Here is a 27,039-nt window from a genome sequence, read left to right as displayed (position 1 = left end):
TTGTAAAAAATATATATTTAACATTTATATTATATTTTAATAACAATTTTAGATGTATATAAAATGTATTGAGATATTTAAATGTATTATTTAGAATAATTATATTAATATTTATTCATCTTCTATATTAAATTTGATTAAATTATATTATATTGTTTATATATATATATATATATATATATATATATATATATATATATATATATATATATATACATACTTTTGTTTTATTATTAATGTTAATTCATATATAAAATCAAAGTATTATTAGTATAAAAATATTTTTCATTTGCATTATGTATTAATAACAAGTTTCAATGTATAGAAAAATGTATTGAGATATTTATATTATTTAGAATAATTGTATTAATATTAATTTATCTTTATTATATTATATTGTTATGCATTTATATTATATTATATTTTTATGTATTTATATAATATTATATATAACAATGTATACATTTATAATCATATTGATAACGTTTGTTTTATTATTAATATTAATTAATATTTAAAATCAAAGTGTTAATTGTAAAAAAAATTTAACATTTATATTATATTTTGATAACAATTTTAGATGTATATAAAATGTATTGAGTTATTTAAATGTATTGTTTAGATTAAGTACATTTAATATTAATTAATTAATTAATATTAATATTATATTTCATTTAATATTAATTTATTATTAATTTTAAAGATTTAAAATTATATTATATTATATTATATTATATTATATTATATTATATTATATTATATTATATTATATTATATTATATTATATTATACTTTTATACATTTATATTACAATTTTAATTGTTACATATAACAATGTATGCAATCATAATAATATTGATAACTTGTTTTATTATTAATATTAATTAATATTTAAAATCAGCTATATATTAATTAATATTTAAATATCTATACTAATTATATCAGCAGTCCTCTACTCTTGTAGTCAGTATATTATATATTACTTGCATCCATATTTCATTTATATTAATCGATATTTATAGGCAGTCTTATATGACCGGCACGCGCGTGTGCATGTGTTTGTGTATAAATGTGTGTGTGATTAGGGATTAAAGTTTATTTATTTCCTGAATGGCAATATCAAGATTAAATTATTGCAGAAATTATATCTACAGTCAGGTCCATAAATATTTGGACATCGACACAATTCTAACATTTTTGGCTCTATACACCAACACAATAGATTTGAAATGAAACGAACAAGATGTGATTTAACTGCAGACTGTCAGTGTTCATTTGAGGGTATTTACATCCAAATCAGATAAACGGTGTAGGAATTACAACAGTTTGCAATTGTGCTTCCCACTTGTTAAGGGACCAAAAGTAATGGGACAGACTAATAATCATAAATCAAAGTTTCACTTTTTAACACTTGGTTGCAAAAGCTTTGTAGTTAATAACTGCCTGAAGTCTGTAGAGACATCACCAGACGCTGGGTTTCATCCCTGCATCCCAGCACATCTTGGTCATTTTATTTAAAATCCATTGTGATGGTGTATAGAGCCAAAAATTTTAGAAGTATGTCAATGGACCTGACTGTATATGCCAGTACAAAAACCAAAATTGGTGCAGTAAATACATGAAATAAAAAGGTAAAAGCAGCCCTTTAAAATATATTCCACAAGAAATATTCCTGGTAAAACAAAAGTTGCACCAACAAACGCACAAAAACAAATGCCATTCATACACAACCTCCCTTTTGGGATTTGGGATTGTGTGATGCTTTCCTAGATTTTGTCTAGGCATTATATTTAAAAGGCCGCCGAATATTCCCTCCTGTCTTCTGGAGCTGCTTTTGTTGGCTTTCAGGCCCATTTGATGCCTAGCAGTGTCCAGGGAGGAATCTCACAGCAGACTTTCCAGTGTTTGTTCTCCTGACAGCTGCTGTTCAGTGGATGATTGATGCTGATGTTTGATGCTGAGGGTTTGATTGATAATGTCTGTCATCATCATCTTCCCGGATTGCCATACAGGCTCCCATCGGGATTGATAGCTTCGTTATCATGGACACAGGCCTTCACAGTGTAATGTGTCTGCGAAGGTCAGAGATTAAAGGACATGATACGTCCGCAACAGGAAAAAATATGGAAGAGTGAGGTGAAAAATGAGTGATCCGTCTGTTTGTTTAAAGCTCGGCTTACACTGTGCAATTTTTAATAATCCTAAATGATTGTAGCAGGTCAGACTGCATGAACATGACTCCCAAGATCTCAGTTGTCATAATGTCAGACTGATCGACAGTAAAGACACGCCAAATATGTCCACGCAAGAAAACTAACCTGGAGTTTGACATCAAATATGCGTGACACTTTCACTATTCAGTGTTCAAAAGTTTTACCTCATGGCAAACGTAAACAAACTGTAGCAGTAATTGAATAAATGAGTAATTATGAATTTAGTAATTCTTTAATAGTGTAATACACTCTGAGAAACCTGTCACTGTGACCTTAAACCTACACATTGGTACCTTAAATTACAATGTTGTACACCTTTAGGGTACACTTTTGTATTTTTAAGGTATTATGAGGTACACATTTGCCTTATGCGGCCCGCTGAACACTTTCATCCGGGCCACAAGGGAGTTTGTAAAATGCTGCTTCGAGTAACGGTTTGGTTTCAGAATTAGTAAATTAATAATGTAATACAAGTTAATGCCATTTGATGGCAGTATTGCACGCGGTACAGTTAGTGCAACCAGTAGAATTAGAACACACTCTCGGATATCGCTATAGGTGAATTGTTCGTATAGGTGAATTTGTGATAAATTGTTGGTAGTGTATGAGTATGTGTGAATGAGAGTGTATGGGTGTTTCCCAGTTCTGATTTGCAGCTAGAAAGGCATCCGCTGCATTAAAAATTCTAGATAAGTTGGCAGTTCATTCCGAGTGGCAACCCCTGATGAATAAAGGGACTAAGCTGAAGGAAAATTAATGAATGAATGTACCGTTACGATACAAATGTGGGCCTTTTAAATTCAAAAGTGTACCTTTAGCAAAGTAACCACCCCAAAGATAAAATTTTTTAACTTTTTAACTTTTTCACATCAGGCTTGGCTGCTGTTAGACTTATGCGCAAAGAGTCCTCCAAAGGTTGACAGTCATTTCCTCTTGTGCGTTTTTATCGAGTTCATCTTGGAGAATGCAGCCTCACAGGTGTAGGTTGAACCGAACATGGTGAGCACACGGGACAAGATACCCAAAATGCGCTCAGGCTTTCAGCGCCACGGAGAGCCGCCTTCATGTCGCCTGCGGCCTGAATTTCAGCCAGCTGGCTCTGAATGGCCGCATCGTCTAATGGCAGCGTTTTTACCGCGTTTGTGGAGAATTCTCCGCTTGGGCTGACGGCGAATGGGTCACGCGCAAATCCAAAATCTCACTCTCTGTGAAAGGCTGGTTATGTCTGCAAAGCACCCAAGCAGCCTGCAGGGATGCACACGTCACTCTTTCTTGATCAGTTAAAGTTCGAGTAATAATGCCACTTGCACGGGAGTAGACAGATTTAAATGTAGTGATTTTTCTCTGACGGGATATGAAATCTGTTTTGTGTTGTGGTGACGGCGCAGATTGTACTCTTTTGCAACAGCAACAGTTTCGCTGAAAAGGTTGGCATGATAAATGCGTACTTTTCAGTCCAGTCATTATTAAAGGACCTGTTTTCTACATCAACTTTGCGTTTCATGGTCTTTAAAGGGTGGCATTTTAAGAGACCTTTTCCTGTCACTTCCTCTGTGATTTTCAAGTGCTCTATAAATGAAGTTGACAGCCTAATTGAGTTGAGGCTAAATACTCCTAGTGGTTGACTGTGGTATAGGTGATTGGAGCCTGAATCAAATGCCTTCAGTTTTGTAATGAAATGGAAAAAGTATAAACATTAAACATAATGTTAAGCTAAAATTAGATTTTTATTTGATTTTGTTTTTGGGGGTCCGGCCCCCAAGGAGACTGTCTGGTAAAACTCTGGCCCTCTGACAAATATAGTTGATGACCCCTGTTATATGAGCAAAGTATGAGGAACAGCTAAATTGTAAACATGACCTCCTGTTACATAGGGCTGTAAATATGAAGGAACACACAGGCCACAGTCACTCATTTATCATTTAGCACAGAGAACAAAGCTGTGATGAGATAAAAAGAGAATGTAGATTAAAATAAACACAGAAATGCCCATTTCCACCCATCAGGGCAAAGATTAATAAATTCCTGTCAACTGAAAGTGTTATTAATCAGCCCGGAAGAAGACGTGTGTTTATCTTGTCTCTAAATACTGTCAGGAGGACAAAAAAATCTCCAAGAATCACAGCTGGGGAATTGTTGAAGTTAGCTAGGTCTCAGGGTTCAGAAAGTCTCCAAAATTACACTATAATTTGATGAGACAGACATCAACACAAATAACTTTGAAAGCTTTTAATCTCATTCAGAAACAGACTAAAGCATCTTTAGCTTTTGGTCATATTTTAAGCAAAAGTTTAAATGATTACATTTTTATGACAAAATTCTGTGCTCAGATTTTCTGTGCCAATTTTAGTCGAGACCATTGTACAACATTGCAAACCCCCCAAAAAAACCCATTCAAATTCAGTATGAAGCAGCGCTTTGCAAACACACACACACAGCCATAACAAACATAACAAATGAGGGAAAACACAAATGGATCGGTCTAGGGGATTTATTAAGACAAACAAACAAAATAATAACAAAGTATGGGGAGGAAACGCAACAAACTAAAGCTGAACACAAAAGGAGCACTCCGCAACTGGATGACCGCTTAAGCCCCCACCCCGAAGCGCTGCAGCGAGCTCTTATAATGCCGGTGGTCAATGATCGGCAGGGGTAAAGGAATCTACTTAATCAAAACAAAAACAGAAACAAAACTCTAGAGGTCGAGAAAATAGCAAAAATAAATAAACAAATAAATAAATACATGGACATGTAACACACAAACACACACATATTGGTTTTGGTGGTTTATGAGGACTCCTTGTAGGTGTAATGGATTTTATATTGTAAAAACTGCTTATTATAGGGCCTAATGGTGCATTCACACCAGATGTGGATGAAGCAACAAGCCGGAGTTATTTACATGTTAAGTCAATGCAAAAACGCAAATAGACATCCTGCAGCGCAAAGCAGCGAGAATTTAGCGTTTTGAAGTGTAAATCGCACGATTCCCTCGAGTTAGAAACTCTGAACTTTTGCGGACATTCGCATCACATTAACCAATCAGGAGTTTCTCTAGTATGGCCGTGATTATGGCATAGTGCCTGTTGTTGGTGTCCCGAGGGGAAATCCTCTTTCTGACATCAAACAACAGCTCATCGAACTGGGCTCAGCTCAGTCTGTAGCAAGCAAGTTGATAACCTCACAGAGCTGGGTGCATGTCTAAAAGGATCTAGTTGACTCAAGACAGAGGCGCTGAACGAATCTTCGCTGTTTTTCAGCCTCCCTAAAGCACATAAAGCACAGCTACTCTCTTAATAAAAACCATGTTAGCCATTTAGCAATGAAGCTAGAGTCAACGGGCAGACAGAACCCCCGCCCATGATGCAAATCCACATTTATCGTGAAGTGAATTTGACACGCAAATGAAGCAAATTTGACGCACAAATGAAGCTAGTAAACTCCAAATGTTCATGTGTCTATTAATAGTGTGCGCTGTGAAAAAATACAGGGTTACACACAGTTCATTTATGTTGTCCCTACACAAATCGATTAAGTTAACTTAACACTATTACCAAATTTAAGTGGATTGAGCATAAAAAATGAAGTTGTCTCAATGAAATATCAAGAATTGGGTTGTTTCAGCTCGTTTTAATTAATTTAATTAAGTAGTTTGAACAAGTAAAAATATATATTTATTTTTTAAATGTTTTTTTGTTGTTGTTTTGTTCTTTTTGCACATGCCACGTCTAGTGTGAATGCACCATAACCCTACCCCTAAACCCAACCCTCACAGTAAACCCTGTAGCAAACCCTATTAAGTAGGATTTTAACAGTTTTGAATTATGAAGACATGTCCTCATAAACCACCTTGTTGTTGTAATACCTAGGACATACCCATGTCATTATACAAATGTATGTCCTGATACACAACGAAAATTCATTACACACACACAATCTGTTCCATTCAGATTCACTTATTTAACTATACAAATCACACACACGTGTGAAGAAAGGAGGAGTGCCTGAGGAAGGGTCAGAGAAAGGACAAATGATGATGAAAGTGACACTGTTTCTCTCTCCAAGACTTGTTCTTTATTTAGAAAGCACCGTTTCTCTCTCTCTCACTTTCAAACTCAAATATACATTCATTCACCGTGTATAACACACACACACAGATGGAGCTCAGCGTGTTTCCATGAGGGCGAGTGTGAGACGGAAGTGCACGTCTGTTATTACTTTATAATTAGATCAGACGACATGCATGTGTGAATGCTGACACTGCCTTCCACTGCTGGGGCTCCGAGGACAACTTGGAGACAAAAGATTTTTTGTCTGTTCAAATTATCAGTCAATTTGCTTAAATTTCAGTGTTCGTCTAATTTTGTTCATGCTTTTATGGTCCTTGTTTGTGATTTTCTTTAAGCTTGTTTCATTTTTATCAGCATTGATCAGAGAACTTCAATCACTTAGAGCTGTGTAGCAAATAAAACTCCTGAAATGAAGAACATTCTCAAATATGTCAGTCAATACAAGGGTGTCTGTTACTTGCGCTATCAGAAATAAAGCTGTGACTGGGGCAGTACCTTTGAAAAGGTACATATTAGTACGTAAAATGTATCTTTTACGATTTTAGGTAATAAAATGTACCTTTAACATGCACATAATTTAGTCTTAATGATTGGACATGATTTTGTTTAGAAAGTATAGAGTTCTTAATATAGATTTTGTTATTATTTTCAACACAGGCTCATTCTAAAAATGTAGCCCTATAAACATTTCTGGAGGTCGCGAATTATGTAGCCAGAAGTACATATGGCTTTAAAACGAACACTACAGGGTGGTCTTATGCTGTTTAATTTCGCGCTGTTACGAATTCATTAAAAATCCTTAATCATAAGGAAGTTTAACCAAAACGTAACAAGATAACAACGATTAAAAATATAATCCCTGGTGCCCCCGCGCTCTCTCTCCCCAAAATATAAACCAAAACACAATCCACTGAGAATTAACAAGAAAAATATGATTTATTTACAGAAAATAAGGAGAAAAATAAAATCATGAGGGGTTCAGCCTCAAATAAATGACAATACACTAAACTAACTAAATTAGAGAAACCTTTCCTGGAAAATAGATAAGAAAATAAAAGGCAGAAAGCTTACCTCCCTACTAACAACACAGGAGAAAACGATAAACAGAAGGCACCTAACCTCCCTTTCATGCTCCAAGCCAGACAGGGAGACAGAAAACCAGGTTTTTCTGGTTACAATGTACAACTTCACATCGGCATCTCACAAAATGCCATATAAAAGACATCAGCAACAAACACTCATTTTCATCACTCAAGCAATAACATCTTCACAGAGATTAACGAACGGGGAAATAGCGGGGAGCCACTGAATCCATGTTCTCTGAGGTTTTAAATACAGCCGCCGCCAGTCCAAGCGCCAATCACGATCTGCCGTAATCTGCTGCACCTGAAAATACTTCGGAATGAGAGAGCGAGAAAGAAAAACACCACACACACACACTACACCACAACAACTACTTGTAACAGCGCTTACCAGCTGACTGCTTCTCTTCATATGGCTGGCTTTCCGGCTGTAACCAGTTTGTCCTGTACCTTGCCGTGTACGTCGACGGACTTGAGACACAATGAGAAGTTGACTAAGACGACAGGGTTCGAATCCGGCAATGATTGATTCCAGAAAGTGGGTAAAACAAAAACAAAAGCCAAAATATAAAACAAACAAGTAAATAACAGGGTGAGAATGTGGTAAAATCTGAAAACGTGGTAAAAGTTAGACGAGGGCTTGTCTTTTTCTAGATTGCTTTTTAAAACTGTTGGTTGGGTTTAGGGAAGTGGGTGGGCACTGGTCTATCTGTGCTTTTGAAAACACTACTGGTTGGGTTTAGGGAAGGAGGTGGGTCAGTCAGTCAACAGTGGCCTCTGGTGGATATATGTAAGAACAGCAGACACGGATGGCACTAGCGAGAGAAATTTGAGATCTCAAAAAGCGTGCACAGCGGCCCCTGGTGGATTCGTGAAAACAAAAACTGCAAAAAACGTACCTCCTGGGACATATTTGGTGCTCTCCAGAAATGTATATAGAGGTACGTTTTCAGAATGAGCCTGGGTTGATTATTTTATAGTGTTACTTATAATTTTAGTAAAGGTAGCGTTTATAATTTTTACTTTAAGTTTGTTTGATTTGTTTTCAATTTCAGCTTTATTTCTATTTGTGAAATATAAAAATATTGAATTTGTTTCTAGTATTTAAAAGAACACCCCAAAAAAGAAGATTGTGTCATATTTGACTCAAACTCCATCAGTTTCTTTATTCTGTTGAAAATGAAGGAAGAATTTCTGAAGAATGTTGGGGGAAAACAGCCATTGACTTCCATGTTATTTTTTTTTCCCTACTATGGATGTTAAAAGCTGCTTTTTTCAACATTCTTCTGAATATCTTTTTTTTGTTTTTAAAAGAAGAAAGTAATTCATAAAAGTTTAGAACCAATTGAGTTTAAGTAAATGTAAATGAAAGGCAGCATGATAACAACTATTCAGCCCATATCTTCGCACATTAGCAACAACCATATCTCATAATATGAATGCAACTTCCCAAAAACAAGAAGCAACACATAGCAAAATTTTAACAAGGATTTTAAACTTGAGCAACCTAATAATATGATTTATTCATTGAACTAGGTGCATCTGCAAGGTGCGAACGAGTCACGCACCTCCATTGGAAATAACGAAATCTAGAAAAGAGTGGATTTGCGATCTCCATCAGTTGATCATGGTGGATTCACCTGATTTGTTGACAAATGGCTTGCGGATCTATTTATGGCAGTTTGCAGGTCATTCACTGGGCCTTTTCCCCTTAGCAAGGAAATTTTCCAATGACATTTGCTTCTCACTCATTTTGCTGCTTGTGGGTTAAATTTCGGCCCTCAAGTGACCGAGATACAGCCAAGAGAATACGGTCATCTTTCAAAATAAAAGATTTTTCAAAATAAGAGATCGTTCAGACTCAAATAATAAATAAAACGGAAATAATTAATGATTTCTTGTGCAGCCCGGTACCAATTGATCCATGGACTGGTACTAAATGACTAAATGTATTGTAATGTAAACTAATGAAATATCCCTTTATTAGAAATTCAAATTGACGCACCCTGATTTCAAATGTTAGTAATTTAGCCTATAACAGAAATTCTGAGAAAGTCTCATGTTGAATTATCAGTGATTTCATTTTGACTGTTTCTTCACAGGTTCACATCACTGTTCTAGACAACAACGACAACCCTCCGGTTTTTTCCCAGCCCACCTATGACATCACGATCACGGAGGACACGCCGCCAGACACGGAGGTGGTTCAGGTGTTAGCGTCGGACCGAGACGAGCGCCACCGCCTGACCTTCAGCCTCCAGAGCAGCGTCGACCCCAGCAGCATGAGGCTTTTCCGCATCGACCCTAACAGCGGGGTCATTTATACAGCTCGCAGACTCGACCACGAGAGCCGCACGCAGCACATCCTCACCATCATGGTAATTCACATCAAGACAAAACTGACAAAGTTTATGTGACAGAGGTAATGTCCATATCAACAAATTCCCAAAACACACTAGTAGCACATAACAAGATGCTAAGCTATTGAGAATGTCTTCACGTCTTAGTAATAACCAAACAACTGTGTGGTAATTTGTTAGCAACCTTACAAAAATCACTACCAAAGCAGCCTTGGCTCTTTTCTAGTACCCTACTGAAAAAAAACAGCTTAAACCAACCTAAGCTGGTTGGCTGGCTTTAGATGGTCGATGAGCCTGGTTTTAGAGGAGTTTTTGTCGTTTCCAGCCATTTCAAGCTTGGTTTTAGCTGGTCAGGCTGGAATATTACCAGCTAAAACCAGCTTGACCAGCCTGGTTTAAGCTGGACATAGCTGGTTTTGGCTGGGCTCACAGTCTGGCTAGGCTGGTCAAGCTGGTTTTAGCTGGTCATCTCTCAGCCTGACCAGCTAAGACCAGGCTGGAAATGGCTGGAAACCAGCCTGAAAGTGGCCAAAACCCCTCTAAAACCAGGCTGGTCGACCAGCTAAAACCAGCCAACCAGGCTAGGCTGGTTTAAGCAGTTTTTTTTCAGTAGGGTAGCTATCAAAGCAAATAGCAACATGCTAACAGAACATATGTTAGCTTCCAAAGCACCCAGCAACTACCTAGCAAGATGCTATCAACTTTTCTGAATACCTAAAGAACAGTCATCCAGAACTCTATAGCATTATGCTAACAACTATTCAAAATATATATTTACACATTAGCAATAACCAAACAACTATCTGATGCTTTCAACCATCCCAAAAGCAGCTAAACATTACAAAACCAGGCTTATTGAGCCTGTCCTAGCAACAATCAAAGTAAATAGCAATACGCTAACAGAGCATATGCTACCTTCCAAAACACCCAGCAACTACCTAGCAACATCAAGATGCTATCAACTTTTCTGAACACCTAAGCAACAGTCATCCAGATCTCCATAACAACGTGCTAACAACTGTTTAGCACATATCTTTACATATTAGCAATAACCAAACAAATTTTTCATAATATACTTTCACCCAAAAACAGATAAAACCTCTACAAAAAAACAGCCTTGGACCTATCCTAGCAAAACATAGAGCAAAATGCTAACAGAGCATATGTTAGCTTTCAAAACACCCAGCAACTACCTAGCTACATGCTATCAACTTTTCTAAACATTTAGAAGTCCATAGCATTATGCTAACAACTATTTAGCACATATTTTTACAGATTAGCATTAACCAAACAACTATCTGATAATTTGCTTTCAACCTCCCAAAAACAGCTAAAAACACCACAAAAAGCAGAACTGGGCCTATCCTAGCAGCGATCAAAACAAATAGCAACATGGTAACGGAGCATATGTTAGCTTCCAAAATACCTAGCAACATGCTATCACCTTTTCTGAACACCTCACCTAAACAACAGTCATCCAGATCTTCAAAGCAACATGCTAACAACTATTTAGCTCAAATTTTTAAACATTAGCGATAGCTGAACAACTAGCTGATAGTATGCTTTTAACCTCCCAAAACAGCTTAAAACACTACAAAAAGCAACCTTGGACCTATCCTAGCAGCAATCAAAACAAATAGCAACATTCTAACAGAGCATATGTTATCTTTCAAAACACCTAGCAATATGCTATCAACTATTCTGAACACCTCACCTAAACAACAGTCATCCAGAACTCCAAAGCAACATGCTAACAACAACTATTCAGCACATATCTTTACACATTAGCGATAACGGAACAACTATCTGACCATATGCTTGTAACCTCCCAAAACAGCTAAAAAACACAACAAAAACAACCTTGGTCCTATGCTTGCAGCAATCAAAACAAATAGCAACACGTTAACAGTAATAGCCAACAATAACAATAGCCAAACAACTATCTGATAAGATGCTTGCTGCCTCTCAAAAACAGCTACAAAAAGCAAACATATGGCAACATGCTAACAAAGATTCTGAACACGAGCAACCAAATAGAATCCTTCAAAACACAATAGCAAAATGCTAACAGCTATATAGAATATTTACATATTTTTCTTAGCAATAACCAAACAACTATTTGATAGTTTACTTGCAGTCTCCACAAAACAACTACAAAAAACAAACAAATAGCAACATGCTAACACAGATCCATCCAAAACAGAGTAGCAAAATGCTAAAAGTTATACAAAACATTTTAACATCTTAGCCTTAATGAATCGAACTATGTGGTAATATGTTATCTTCCAAACACCCTAGTAACTACCTAGTAACATGCTACTACTCTTAGTGACATACATCCAAAATACCAGGCACAGGCTAACACAGGCACTTTTACAAAAACATAATAACTGCATGATATGTGAATGAATTGATTTATTATAAAATTATTTTGTTTTATATTATTTTATTTTATGTATGGGAACTGCCTTTGATGAGATAAAACAAGAGAGCTACCATCTGATTAGTGCTAGTACCCACAGATTTGCTCCCCCCCCCCTCTCTCTCTCTCTTTTAACGCTCTCCATGCTTGAGTGCAGGTATGACAGGAACAGGAGATTGCTCCTTGTGCTTTGGCAGCCGTCACTAGTTTAATGTCGTCTGCATCTGTGTCGTTTCTCCACTGTGATCTAATTATTGATCTGATCTATATCACTCCTTGTTTCCACACTCCCCTGACGAGGGTGAGAGACAGTGAGTGTCATATCTAATAAGCACATGGATATTCCTGCTGCCTGCAAACAGATGAAATTTGTTATTATAATCCGGAGAGAGATGTTATCCAGTCCATCTGGCAGTGAGCGAATTTGTTTTGTGTGTATGAGTGTGTGTTGGCTAGGTTTGGATATTGCTGTCTGTCTCAGATAGGGAATTAATAGCTTTCTTCTTCACTTTCTTTCCATATTAGGTGAAGGATCAAGAGTTCCCATACAGACGAAGCCTGGCTCGTGTCTTAATTGGTGTTGAGGATGTGAATGATCACGCTCCTCTTTTCACCATGGCGATGTATGATGGACAGGTGTATGAATCTGCTGCGCTGGGATCAGCTGTCTTAACGGTCACTGCACTTGATAAGGATAAGGGCCAGAATGCACAGATCAGTTACAGCATTGACTCAGGTATGTCCATGGTCACTGCTAGTCAAAGTTTGGACACTCTGATTTTATTTTTTAAACTTGTGTCTTTTTTCTCTTTCATCATAGGGAACACAGGAAACACTTTTCGTATTGATCCTGTTTTGGGCATCATCTCATTGGCTCGGGAGCTGGACTTGTCAAGCATAGGTCACTACGTCTTGTCTGTCAAAGCAACGGATAATGGTTCTCCAGCACTATCTTCAACAGCTGTTGTCCGTATCGCAGTGACCTTATCCAATAATGCCGGTCCCAAATTTCCACAAAATGAATATCAGGCGGAGATATCAGAAAGTGTTGCCATAGGAACTTCAGTCGTTACAGTGAATGCTTTAAGTCTGTCAACCCTTACCTATGACATTCGTCATGGCAATGGTCATCGCACTTTCCGCATCAATCAGTATAGTGGAGTGATCACTACACAGAAATCACTGGACTTTGAGACTGTTTCGTCTTATGTTCTAATAGTTACTGCAAGCAACATGGCTGGACAGGCATCAAATGCTACAATAACAGTTGTAGTTCTGGACCAAAATGACAATGCACCAGTGTTCCAACAGCTACACTACCGTGGAAGTATCAGTGAGGGCGCTGGGCTTAACAGTGTTGTGCAGAGTGATGATGGACAACCACTTGTCATAAGAGCAAGTGATGCTGATCGCAACCACAATGCCCTGTTAGTGTACCAGATCATGGAAGAATCTGCCAGACGCTTCTTTGCAGTAGATGCTGGGACTGGATCCATAAGGACAATTGCTCAGCTTGACCATGAAACCACACCAATTTTTCGTTTCCATGTTAATGTCAGAGACAGTGGACATCCGCAGCTTTCAGCTGAGCGACCTGCTGAAGTGACCATTGAGGTGCAAGATGTTAACGACTGCTCGCCAAAGTTTTCCCAGGATTCTTATGAAGCTGTCCTTTTGCTGCCAACCTATGAAGGTGTAGAAGCCCTCCAAGTTTTTGCTACTGATCCTGATGGTAATGGCCAATCAGAGCTCACCTACTCACTGACAGATGGCAGCCTAGAACATTTTAGCATTGAACCAAGCACTGGTCTGTTGACTGTGAGAAACAGTACATTTAGCAAAGAGCGATTCCGCTTTAATGTCCGTGTTTCAGATGGACGCTTTTCAAGCACTGCTCTGGTGACTGTTTTGGTTCATGAGGCTCTGGACAGTGGGCTGGCTTTTACTCACAGTGCTTATAATGCCAACATTGAGGAGAACAATGGCAACATAACAACAGTTGCTGTAGTTACAGCACTAGGCAACAAGTTGAATGAACCCCTGCGCTATACTTTGCTGAATGCAGGTGGGAAATTTCGCATTAAGCCAACATCAGGTGCAATTGAGACTGTAGGAGTTCCATTGGACAGGGAGGAAAAAGAAGAATATGGACTGTTGGTACAAGCAGGCCGGGAGGAAGATCGTCTTCGGGTTGCAAGGGCACTGGTTCGAGTTCAAGTCACTGATGTCAATGACAATGCTCCTGTTTTTGTTGGACTGCCATACTATGCTGCTGTACAAGTGGAAGCAGAGCCTGGGACAGCAATATTTCGAGTGACAGCAGTAGACCGGGACAAAGGACAAAATGGAGAGGTCAATTACTTTCTGCAGGATGAACTTGGACATTTCGAGGTGGACCGTGTGAGTGGTGAGCTTCGCTTGCGAAGAGCTTTCGAGGCTGATCTCTCCAGTGTAGAATACCAGGTGCTAGTGTATGCCCGTGACATGGGAACACCTCCTCTGTCCTCTTCAGTCACTTTCCCTGTTACAGTGGTAAATAGAGCAATGCCTGTATTTGACAGGCCATTCTACTCCGTAAAAGTGAGTGAAGACATACCAGTTTGGACTCCAATTTTGGGAATAAATGCCAGCAGCCCTGAAGGCCAGAGTGTCCTTTACACAATAACACACGGTGACCCTGGAACCCTCTTTTCTATTGGTTTTGACACAGGGGTCATTAGTGTAATAGCTGGCCTTGACTATGAGACCAGCCCTGCCCACAGACTCATTGTTAGAGCAACTGACTGCCTCACAGGTGCTCGTGCAGAAGTGGATGTTGAGGTTACTGTATTGGATGTCAATGACAACCCTCCAGTGTTTGAGCAGCCCTTATACAAAGCCGTAATTTCAGAATCTGCCATGATTGGTACTGCAGCTTTACAGGTCCTTGCAACGGACAGTGACTCTGAGAAAAATGCAGCTGTCCGGTATCAAATCATTCCAGACCGTACCAACAGCACTGACCACTTTCACATTGACAGCAGCAGTGGCTTGATTCTGACCGCTCGCTCTCTGGACCATGAGACTATCCAGCGTTATGTGTTTCTTGTCAAGGCAACAGATAATGGATTCCCCCCATTGAGCAGCGAAGTGTGGGTCACAGTTGATGTCACAGACACCAATGACAATGCTCCAGTGTTCAACCAACTACTCTATGAAGCTTCGATCAATGAGTTGGCACCCAAAGGGCACTTTGTTACATGCATCCAGGCTTCTGATGCAGACCGCTCAGATGCAGAGTGCTTGCAGTATGGGCTGGTGTCTGGAAATGAAAGGATGCTGTTTGAATTAGATGCTGCCTCAGGTGTCCTCACACTGAGTGGCCAGCGGCGCATGCAGCGCATGCCTTCTGCAATTACCCTGAATGTAAGTGTTTCTGATGGAGTGTTTACCAGTACAGCACAAGTGCATGTTCGAGTAGAGCGAGCTAATCTGCATTCCCCCCAGTTCACCCAGGGCATGTATGAGGCTGATGTACGTGAGAATGCTCCACCGGGATCAAAAGTCATTGCAATCAGAGCACAAGATGCAGATCCTGGACCATTTGGCGATGTGAGGTATGTGCTGCTCTCAGATGCTGCTCGGGACCTGTTTACCATTGATAGCAGTGGGCAAATTACAACTCTTGAAAGACTGGACCGGGAAGAGCGAAGTGAGATGGTGCTGTCTATTGCGGCCGTGGATGCAGGTGGTCGATCTGGATACTGCAGTGTCAGGGTCACTATAATAGATGAGAATGACAATGTTCCACTGTTTGGTGCCTCAGAGTACCATGCAAGTGTGCGTTCTGAGGTTGAACCAGGGACGCTTGTGATTCAAGTGCAAGCTTGGGATTTAGATCAAGATGCCAATGGACAAGTTAGCTACAGTCTGTACAGTGAAGCCAGTTTGCAGGTCACTGAACTTCTGGATATTGACCCAGACAGTGGGTGGGTTGTCACCAAAGGCAACTTTGTCCCTTTACGTGGCTCTGTACTGTCCTTTTTAGTTAAAGCCTCTGATGGAGGTGCACCTGTCAGACATTCCCTTGTCTCAGTATACATACATGTTTTGTCCGCAGATGCTCACATTCCCTCCTTCAGCCAACCACAATTCTCCTTTACGGTCCCAGAGGACATGCCCATTGGTTCCTTGCTGGGAGCGGTGCATCTACACACCTCGACTAGCCACTCTTCCTTACCAGTAAGCTTTGCAACAGTGATTGGACAAACTCCAGAAAGTAACAGTGAGGGAGTGTTTTTGGTAGACAAAGAAAGCGGAATGATCAAACTAGACAAAGCACTAGACCGAGAGCTGACACAGATCTATCATTTCAAAGTAGTTGCAATGTTGCAGCAGGGGCGATTGGATGCTGTTTCGGCTGTGGATGTGGAGGTAAAAGTGCAAGATGTCAATGACAACAAACCTGCTTTTGAGTCAGATACCTATGAAACATCAGTCACAGAGGGTCTTTCACCTGGGACTAGGATTCTACAAGTACGAGCTTTGGATCCTGATTGGGCCGCTAATGGACAAGTAACATACAGTCTTGCACCCCCTGGGTTGCTTGGTGGCTCTGGCGGAGAGGACATTGAAGAGCATGGAGCTTACTTCACGATTGACAGCAGCTCTGGTTGGATATCAACACTGAAAGGGCTTGACCATGAACAGAGCCCTGCTCACAGTCTTACAGTCTGGGCATTTGACCTTGGAGATCCCGCTAGCCAGTCATCCTCAACAACTATAACTATAGCAGTGAGTGACTCCAATGACAACATACCTCAATTTCTTCAACCCCGTTATTATGGTAGTGTACGAGAGAGTGATGCACCTGGTGAAGTGGTGGCAGTGCTGAACACACGAGACAATGACAGCTCACCTGGGAACCGACAAGTCACTTATCATATCACAGGTAAGAACATTTTAAACTGTCAAAAAAGTATGCATGTCCTTCTATTAAGAGATTGTCTACCTTTCTAGTTAAGACATTGCGGAAACCTGAACACAGGATACATTTTTTTGAGCAACACTGAAAAGGATATCATTCATACACCTTTATCTCAGTTCAAGCCTGTTTTAGTTGGTTTGATATGTATTAAAAATGCCAATAATCTTGCCCTAAAGTACCTCACAGACTTCCTCTTTCCATACACCACCTTTCAAACATCTCAATTTACTCACCATGCCTAGAACTCGCTATAAAAAAATTAGGTGATCCTGCTTTGCTATTGCTTTTCCTAAACTTTGGAATGGTCTACTGCTTCATATTAGACTGCCGCCCTCTTTAAGTCCATCTTTAAAACCTATCTATTTTCTCTCGCTTTTAATTCTGCTTGATAACTGGTTCTATTATGCTTTTATTGATAAATCTAATGGTCTTTCTTGCTTTCTCCCTTTTAATTGCACTTTCCTGCATTATCTTTTACTACTCTTATGTACAACACTTTGGTCAACTTTGGTTGCTTCTAAAAAATATCGTTTTTTTGGTTAGGTTTATTATTTTTTGTCCATACAGTGACAGTCAGTGTGGATCAGCATTGTTTTGGACACTATTGAATTTTGTTGTAGGGTCAAAAATCATTTTTCAAAAAGACTTTGTTTGGTCAATTTAACACAACAGCCATGCAGTTTCCTTTGACAAGCGTTTTTAGCAGATGAGGGCACTTTTTGTATTTCTCGGCAATGTGTCAAACAAAAAAATGATGCCCATAAAAAAAAAACACATATAAAATTGGGTTTCCTCTTTCCTTTCGCCATTTAACGTAGCCCTGTATGCTTGAGTTATTTCAATCTAAACATAGCCTGCATGCTAATCTGAAGCCCTGTTCTGCATGTAAGCATAATGTAGAACAACATTATTATGGCAAGTCAAAAGTCCACAGTAATTACACCTCATTCATCCTTGCTTGATAATGGATTATTTGCTCTAGGGCTACAAGCTGGATTCTGCAAGAAGCGAACATAGAGTTGCTTATTGCTGGAGAGCGAAAGCACACTGGTTTTATAAGGCTTTTATCAAAGCTGTGATGCAACTGCATGCAAATGACGGCGGTGCGGATTTTCGATGAGAAAGCGCATCACTTCACGAACAGAACATAATACAGTGACATTTCCGAAAGCAGTAGTTTAGGTGGATTGCATCTTTCAAAAGGGCAAACATAAACCTCCTCCTTATCAGCATCTAGCCCAGCCAGCTTTAAATATACTTTTATATTCAGGCGGTGTAGAACACCTTGCTTGGTGACAAGAAACAGATTGCACACACACAAACACGCACATACACACCTTGCACATGCTCATGAGCAGCACACACTTGTAAATTAGGCGCTCAGAAACTCATAACATTGAATTAGGGAGCTGCCTTGTTCTATAATTCATGCTTTTTTCACACACATACACGTGCACACGCACAGAAAGAGAGAGAAACACACTTCCTGACCTGAACAGAATTTCGATTAAGCTCAACCTTTATGCTGTGATCATGATTTAGACTGTGCTGCCACCAGCAGGAGCAGTATTTTAAACAAGATTTACCGCACACACTTACACACAAACACACTGAGGCCCTGACTCCTAACTAAATTGCAGCCCACAGCACTGAAACTAAAGTAAACATCTTGACAACCATGCTTGTTTAGTCACTTATTGCTGGCTTATGTTGTAATGAGGAGTGCTTTCTGTGCATTCTGTCTGCCTGTATAAACTTTAATAGTACAACATTTTATAAATAAATATAAATGGCAAAATGATGACAATATAATATGTTTAAATGCTAATTTAAAGGCTTAACTATGTTAATTAAGCCAAGATAGGTTAATTGGGCAAGTCATTGGACAATAGTGGTTTGTTCTGTAGCCAATCAAAAAAAAAGATATATATATATATATATATATATATATATATATATATATATATATATATATATATATATATATATACACTCATTGTCATGTTTAAGAAACCAGTCTGAGATGATTCACGCTTTATGACATGGCGCGTTATCTTGCTGGAAGTAGCCATCAGAAGATGGGTACACTGTTGTCATAAAGTGATGGACATGGTCAGCAACAATACTCAGGTAGGCTGTGGTGTTGACACAATGCTCAAATGGTACTAAATGGTACTTGGGCCCAAAGTGTGCCAAGAAAATATCCCCCACACCATTACACCATCACCACCAGCCTGAACCATTGATACAAGGCAGGATGGATCCATGCTTTCATGTTAATGATGCCAAATGTTGACCCATTTGAATGTCGCAGCAGAAAACGAGACTCATCTGACAAGACAATGTTTTTCCAATCTTCTATTGTCCAATTTTGGTGAGCCTGTGTGAATTGTAGCCTCAGTTTCCTGTTCTCAAATGACAGGAGTGGCACCCGGTGTGGTCTTCTGCTGCTGTAGCACATCTTCCTCAAGGTTGGACGTGTTCTGTGTTCAGTGATGCTCTTCTGCTTCTTTTGACCTCTGGCATCAACAAGGCATTTGCGCCCACAGAACTGCCGCTCATTGGATATTTTCTCTTTTTAAGACCATTCCCTGTAAACCCTAGAAATGGTTGTGCGTGAAAATCCCAGTAGATCAGCAGTTTCTGAAATACTCAGCCCAGCCCATCTGGCACTAACAACCATGCCACGTTTAGTGTCACTTAAATCACCTTTCTTGCCCATTCTGATGCTCAGTTTGAACTGCAGCAGATCGTCTTGACCATGTCTACATGCCTAGAGTTGCTGCTATGTGATTGGCTGATAAAAAATTCGCGTTAACGAGCAGTTGGACAGGTTTATCTAATAAAGTGGTCGGTGAGTGTAATTTACAATAATTATAATGTTTAAACAGTATATATAAGTTAATTATTCTCTCTAATTTCTGATATTTTACACCTTTTGACGACTAGATGTTCATATTTATTTGCATTGAACAGAGATCAGCTTTAGACACAAAGTCAAACACATTAGGAACTGCATAAAGATGTGAATTGTAATATTTGAATGAACTATCCATTCAATTAATTCGCAGCCTACAGCATGTTACTTTGTGCACTGTTTAGTTAAAGTCTTCAGAGAATAAATCGCTTTCCCGCTGCCTCTCAGACTGTCTTTGCCATCTCCTTCAGTCCATAACGTTTAAATCCTTCAGTTCAGACAAACTCAAAGGTCAAACAGGCTTTAATACACTTCTCCAAGCCCAGCGGCACAACTGGCTCAAAAAACCGCTCACCGTATCATAACACACACCAGAGGGACAGAAACACACCAACATACAATCACATTTGAGGCTTTCCTCTCCTCCGGATAGGTTCAGTTCACCTCTCAGGGTGTTTTACTGCGGTGTTCAACAGAGCACAGAGCAATTAAACACTAACTAGTTACTCCACGGTATAGTTAATAGGATAATTTGAACTTGTGTTTAGAGTCTCTTTGCTGAAAGTATATTTAAAGGTTCATAAAGGATGTCTTAAGCTGTGCATTTCTCAGCCTAACAATAGTGCTGATTCTGCTTGGTGAGGATGTAACAGGCGTTAAATAGCTGTTCGAGTTGCTGTCTCGTAAAGGTGAAAGGTCACCGCAGAAACACTAATCGACCAGAACTGGCGCTGAATGCTTGAAAACACCTCGGTTGGGTTTAATTGGTTAACAAGAAGCTGTATATATGCTGTCTGAGTGTTTAAGTTAATGCGGTAGACAGTGTATATCATTGATTTTTTTATTTTTCTAAACATGGACTATGCCTGATTAGATGAAATACTGGCTATAACCACTGAAATGAAGTTCGATTAAAGTTTAGAGGTTCATGTTATCATGTAGACTCAACTTATTATGTAAGTGCTTTTACTTTGTGTTATCTAGTTCAGTGTTTCCCAACCCTGTTCCTGGAGGCACACCAACAGTACATATTTTGAATGTCTCCCTTATCTGACCCATTAACTTTAGGTTTTGGAGTCTCTTCTATTCTTCTGATGAGTTGATTCAGGTGTGTTTGATTGGGGAGAGGTTGAAAATGTGTACCGATGGTGTGCCTTCAGGAACAGGGTTGGGAAACACTGATCTAGTTTATAAAAACACTAGTCCAAAACACAGTTTATTTATTTATTTTCTTCAATGATGCTTAGATGAATTAACAAGAGTGGCTGCATATTTTTATATAATGCACTTAAGATGGCTGTCTTGGTATAATGTTATAAGCTGTCATTTAATTCTATATCAATTCACTGATTCAAATGATCCAGTCAGAGTTGTGCTGCATCCCAATTCGCATACTTATACTACACCCTAAAAGTATGTACTTTTTTGTGAAGGAAAAGTACACACTTTTGAGTATGCAAGCTTTTGGGACATACTACTTCCTCATTAACAGATCATTGTGTTGCTTAGTTACGAGCCCTGTCAATCATCCACACATCATCCACTTTTCTTTCATATTTAATTTCCTACCTTTTTGGAGAAGCATCAGCAGCAGGTTAATCTGCCATTCATGAGTCTTTCATGCAGAGAAATCTCCTCAGGTGTTTGGATAATTCTGCATTCAGACGTTAATGTCCAAACACGTCTTTATATAAGTTCAGTATTGTTGTTGCAGATGAAATATAACACAGAAAACATGATTAAAACGTGTTCCAGTGGGCTAGATATTAATTAAGTCATACAAACATCTTTACCGATGCCTCTCTACTTGACGGTTGGTCTTGCGCATCCATCATGTTTGTAGTTTGTTTACACTTTTCACCCGCGTTTGTAGTTCTAAATCGAATTCACGCCCTACGCACAACTTATTGTGGGCAACATCAGCCGTTAGAGTATGGACGCTTCTACACTTCAAGTTTTTACCGGAAGTAGTAAACCATACCTTTGGCATACTCTTTTCAACATACTACGATTTGGGACACACTAATTCTACTTTCAAATACTATTTAGGACGGATAGTATGCGAATTGGGATGCCGCATGAGTTTCCGGTTGAAGATTAACTTATTTAAATGATTCAGATAGAACAAGTCTAGGGTTAACAACTCACTTATTCAATTGATTCAGTCAGAGTGAGTCTCCAGTTAATGATTCGCTGATTCAAATGATCCAGTCAGCATCTCCAGTTAACATTTCACTGATTTAAATGATTCAGATAAAGCGAGTTTTGGGTTAAGAATTCACTTATTCAATTGATCCAGTTAGAATGAGTCTCTGGGTAATGATTCATAGATTCAAATGATCCAGTCAACGTCTCCAGTTAGCGATTCACTGATTTAATAATCCAGTCAGTGTCTCCAGTTAACAATTCACTGACTGAAAGGATTCAGATAGAGTGATTCTCCGGTTAACAACTCACTCAATCAATTGATCCAGTCAGAATGAGTCTTCAGTTAATGATTCACTGATTCAAATGATCCAGTCAGAGTATCGTGTATTGTGTCAGAGGTCCAAATTTTGGTAATACATTTTTTCCTGCAAAGTAGAGTCACCAATAAGTACTTTATGACAAAAAACGTTAAGAACTTATTTGATTTTATTTAATTTTTAAATGCAAATTTCATGAGTAAAATTTAATTTAATAAATGCATAATGATCATTTTAGTTTTAACATATTAAAACTGTATTAGAATAGGTCCATTTTCACTCAAGTACAAGATTTGTTCACTTCATGCATCATGTGAATCTACAATGCATAAATAAAAGCCACAATATAAACAGAAATGTGGGCAATTGAATGTGCACATTGAATTTAAGGCTGCCGACTGTTTCTTACAAAGCCCAGAAAAGCATGCATTATGACAGAGTAATGCTAAACAGCCTGTGAAGCTGATGAGGGAGTGCGTGGGAAGAGAGAAACGAAGCCGGAAAGCGTCCAGGCCTTTGTTGACGCGTCTCTGATAGGAGCTGTTCAGTGTTATCAGCCCCCAGCCGGGCTAAATTACACTCTTTATTAGATGAATAAGGCAGCGTGTGTTTGTACTATGAGTGTACAGTAATTGGATGCTTGTCAACGCGGCGGCTTTGATTATAGAGTCGTTTCCATTTAACTCTCGCTCTGGTTTTTTTAGCGTCTTTTCCACCTCTGTGTTCGGGAGCTTTAAAAGATGACCCATCCTAATGAAGCGGGTACGCCGGAAGACCCTGTGATGAATCTGTAGGGCTGTCGTGAGGTTTAATGGATGGCGCTGCTAATAATTTAATTGTGAATATAAAGAAGTGATTATTATAATTCATACTAATGAGCGCGCGTGTGTGTGTGTGTCATCATGGAGAGGACTGATGGAGGTTATTATAGTGCTGGGAGTGAGCATGTGTTGTTACAATCAAGAAGGCGGGGGGTTTATTGATACTTAAGTTGTCACAGACTATTGGGAGATTAACTGTCCTTCGTGTGTCTGTGTGTGCGTGTGCGTGTGCGTGTGCGTGCGTGTATAGGTGGTAACAGAGGCGGTGTGTTCGCTCTGGGCTTGGTTCAGGGTGAGTGGAAGCTGTATGTGAAACGTCCGCTGGATCGTGAGGAGCAGGAGCGATACCTCATCAATGTGACCGCCACTGATGGACTCTATGTTTCCACTGCTTCTGTTGATGTGATGGTCATCGATACTAATGATAACAGTCCTGTCTGTGAGCCGGTGAGTCCAACATTTAACCTGCCGTTACAGTATGTGTACAAGTGTGGCCCTTTGAGTTAGTTTACAATTGGGGGGTGGGGGGGGGGGGGGTGTAAAAAGCATTAAACCACAAAAAAGCTTTGGGAGAAAAAATATTTAGATTTTTGATTGTTGTTTTTTTAATTATTATTAAAGTTTTTTTTGTTTTATTCTGTAAACAAGTGGTCCCCAAGCCCTGGTTCGTGGATCAATTGGTACCGCATAGCACAGAAAATCATTAATTGTTTTCATTTTATTTATTATCTGAGTCTGAATGATCTTTTATTTTGAAAAATCTTTTGTTTTGAAAAATGACCGTATTCTCTCGGCTGTATGTCTGTCACTTGAGCGCCAAAAGTTCACCCACAAGCTACCAAAATGAGTAAGAAACAGACGTCTTTGGAAAGGTTCTTTGCATAAGGGGAAAGGCCCAGTGAGAGTCCCACAAACTACCAAGGAATGGATTTGCTACTCATTTGTCAACAAATCAGGTGAATCCAGCATGTCTGTGCAAGAAGAAGATTGGAAAGAAGAAGAAGATGAAGGCGGTTTTAGGGGCTGTTCACATATCATGTCTTTTTCTAACACCAGTTTGTCATTTCCAATGGAGGTGTGCGGCTTTTGCGTGCATATTGGGAGTGCACGCACAAGCGGCGCGACACGCTCACACCTTTCAGGCACCTCCAGTTGAAAACATCTTTCAGTATGTTGTGACTGTACAACTAGACAAGGATAAGGATTTTAGGATTTTTTTCTAATGGGACAGTAAAAAAAATACAAACATTAAAAATAAATGTTATTGTAAGGAAGATAATAAAACCACATTGGTAAATAGAGCTAATAAATAAACTTTTATTAAGTTTTTTGAGTTGTATTGCTGGTGATTGGATTCTTTGCCCCATTGGGTAACTTTACATGGGTATAGAAAAATTAAGACCTATTTAAAAACTATTTAAAACAATATTTTAGCCATTTTAAGACTTGGGTTTTTGAAATGTAAGCCTTTTTAAGACCCCGCGGACACCCCGACCAAATATTGCTTCTTCTGAAGTTAAAATATTGGTATTGTGTTGTTTAAAAATGAGTAAAGTAACTCTTTAAACGAATGGTCTATTCTTATTGTTAATGAATGTATTGCTAACCTGATCAAACAGTTAACTACACATTTTTACTGTATTTATTCATCTATTGTTTAATCTAAGAGAAAAATGCTCTAAATGACAATATTTTTATTTGAAATTCAGAGTCTGTTTTATCAAGCATTTTTAGAAGTCCCTGTGTCCGGCTTTACATCTTTAAAGTTCCAGGAAACAGAAAAATCATCAGAGTTGTTGTTGTTTTTAAGTTACAGCCTTTTTGAGCATGTTTCAAGTAAACGGAAATGATTACAAGCCAAAGCCAAGAATATTTCTGGAACCACTTTGAGCAGCCAATAGGTTTAGGAGAAATGATCTGTGAGCATAAAACATGACCTATAAAATAAGGTCAAGCAGAAAACCAGGTCAGTCTGTTTAGCAGGGACATCGAAACCAACTGACCTGCCAGCATTTTTGAGCATTAGTAGTGCATCAGGTTTATCGTCAAAATTTAGTCCCTTTATTCATCAGAACCGCCAACTTATACAGCATATGTTTTACACAGCAAATGACCTTCCAGCTGCAACCCAGTACTGGGAAACACCCATACACTCTTCCATTCACACACATATACCACGGCCAATTTAGTTTATTCAATTCACCTATAGCGCATGTGTTTGGACTTTAGGGGAAACTAGAGCATCCAGAGGAAACTCACACCAACATGGGGAGAACATGCAAACCAGCATACTTCTTGCTGTGAGGCGACAGTGCTAACCACTGAGCCACCGTGCTGCTCCGTTTGCTTAAAACAGTGAATGTTAATAGGAAGTAAATAGTCAAATTGAACAATAAAAGTCATACAAGCCCAAAAACATAAAAATGAAAGCAATAAATGCCTCTGTTTTGGCTAAGAAATGGATGTATGAAATGCCAGTGACTGCCAGAAATCATCACATTGAAAGTTTGAATGCGCCTACAATGGCCAAACATATTTAATATGCCAGAAGCCTTCAAATCAGATGTTCAGAAGTGACTTTAATGAACAAAACTGACGGAAGTAAACATCTGAATGTTTTTAGGATGGCCAACAGTATTAACATTCATCTTTGACAGCCAAGAAAAATAACAATCAACTCATATGTTCACACATGCCTGTAATGGGCTCAAATTATTAAATGCTTGAATGCACTTGAATTTATTTAATGTACGATGGCCAGAAAAAAAAAAGTTGTGTGCTCATGATGACTAAAAACAATCAAATCAGTTGTTTTGTGTGCTGAAAAAGATTGAATTGAATATTTAAATATGACTATGACACTAAAGCCTAGTTCACACTACAGGATTTTAAGCCTGATTTGAGGCAGATTTGGAAGTTAATGAGCTCGCCCACAGATATGGGCTGTGATCGGGAAGAAATCTGCGGGTGCATGGCGCTTTTGTGAACTACTGAACAACGCATCAAAGAGGCTCGCTGAAGCGTCGCCGACACCTCGCAGACGGAAATCTAATATCTAGCATGCTGAATATTCCAGATCAGTCGGCCGACTCGTCCCCAAGTGCGGTCAGATGTAGTGATGAGCTGCAGCCAATGAGAGAGCATATCAGCATGAGCTGAATGCCTGTGTGCTCAGGAGCTCAACAGAAACGTCTGTGTTTGGCCAGAATGCGCATCGACGCACTCGCTTCATTCTGCGTTAACACGGACACGAGACTAGGCTATATGAACAGTGGAACTAGAGTTCTGTAACTATTAGAATTACCATACTGGTCGTTCAGACCGTTCTCATATAAGACGTCATATTGTCACATCATATTTACATTCAAAGCTTCTTTTGAGATATTAAAATTAAGCTCTGAATGTCGGTCATCATATTTGATGACACCATTACTCTAAAAGTATTATCTTTTTTGGTAAGAAATGGCAAGAAATTATAAATATGTAATTAAGATACTAGAACACGCAAAGGTCTGGGGCTCGCTTTCATTTTCATTTTCAAACAGGAGCTATTTCCCTGCAGAGAATTTGCTGTTTTGAGAGATATATATGAAGTAAATGGATGTTTTTGCTATCAGAAAGTTATGTTCATGTTAGCAGGAAGTTGTTAGGCAAAACAATGCACGCATATTTAGAGTCACAGCGAAAAGTAGCAGACATGGATGCAGTCATGTTGACCAA

The 27,039-nt window shown here is 38.9% G+C and overlaps 1 protein-coding gene across 1 annotated transcript in view; it reads left to right on the top strand.

The window, feature by feature from the left end:
• Positions 1 to 27,039, top strand: part of fat3a (FAT atypical cadherin 3a) — a 129,895-nt gene that overhangs the window by 28,473 nt on the left and 74,383 nt on the right. The window contains exons 7-10 of the mRNA XM_056474072.1: positions 9,471 to 9,746; positions 12,676 to 12,886; positions 12,971 to 17,080; positions 23,570 to 23,766. Coding sequence (XP_056330047.1) covers positions 9,471 to 9,746; positions 12,676 to 12,886; positions 12,971 to 17,080; positions 23,570 to 23,766 — 4,794 coding nt within the window. The remainder of the gene's footprint in view (positions 1 to 9,470; positions 9,747 to 12,675; positions 12,887 to 12,970; positions 17,081 to 23,569; positions 23,767 to 27,039) is intronic.

This window comes from Danio aesculapii, chromosome 15 (genome assembly GCF_903798145.1).
Source record: "Danio aesculapii chromosome 15, fDanAes4.1, whole genome shotgun sequence".
Taxonomy (NCBI): Eukaryota; Metazoa; Chordata; class Actinopteri; order Cypriniformes; family Danionidae; genus Danio; species Danio aesculapii.
This window is presented reverse-complemented; position numbering and strand designations above follow the sequence as displayed.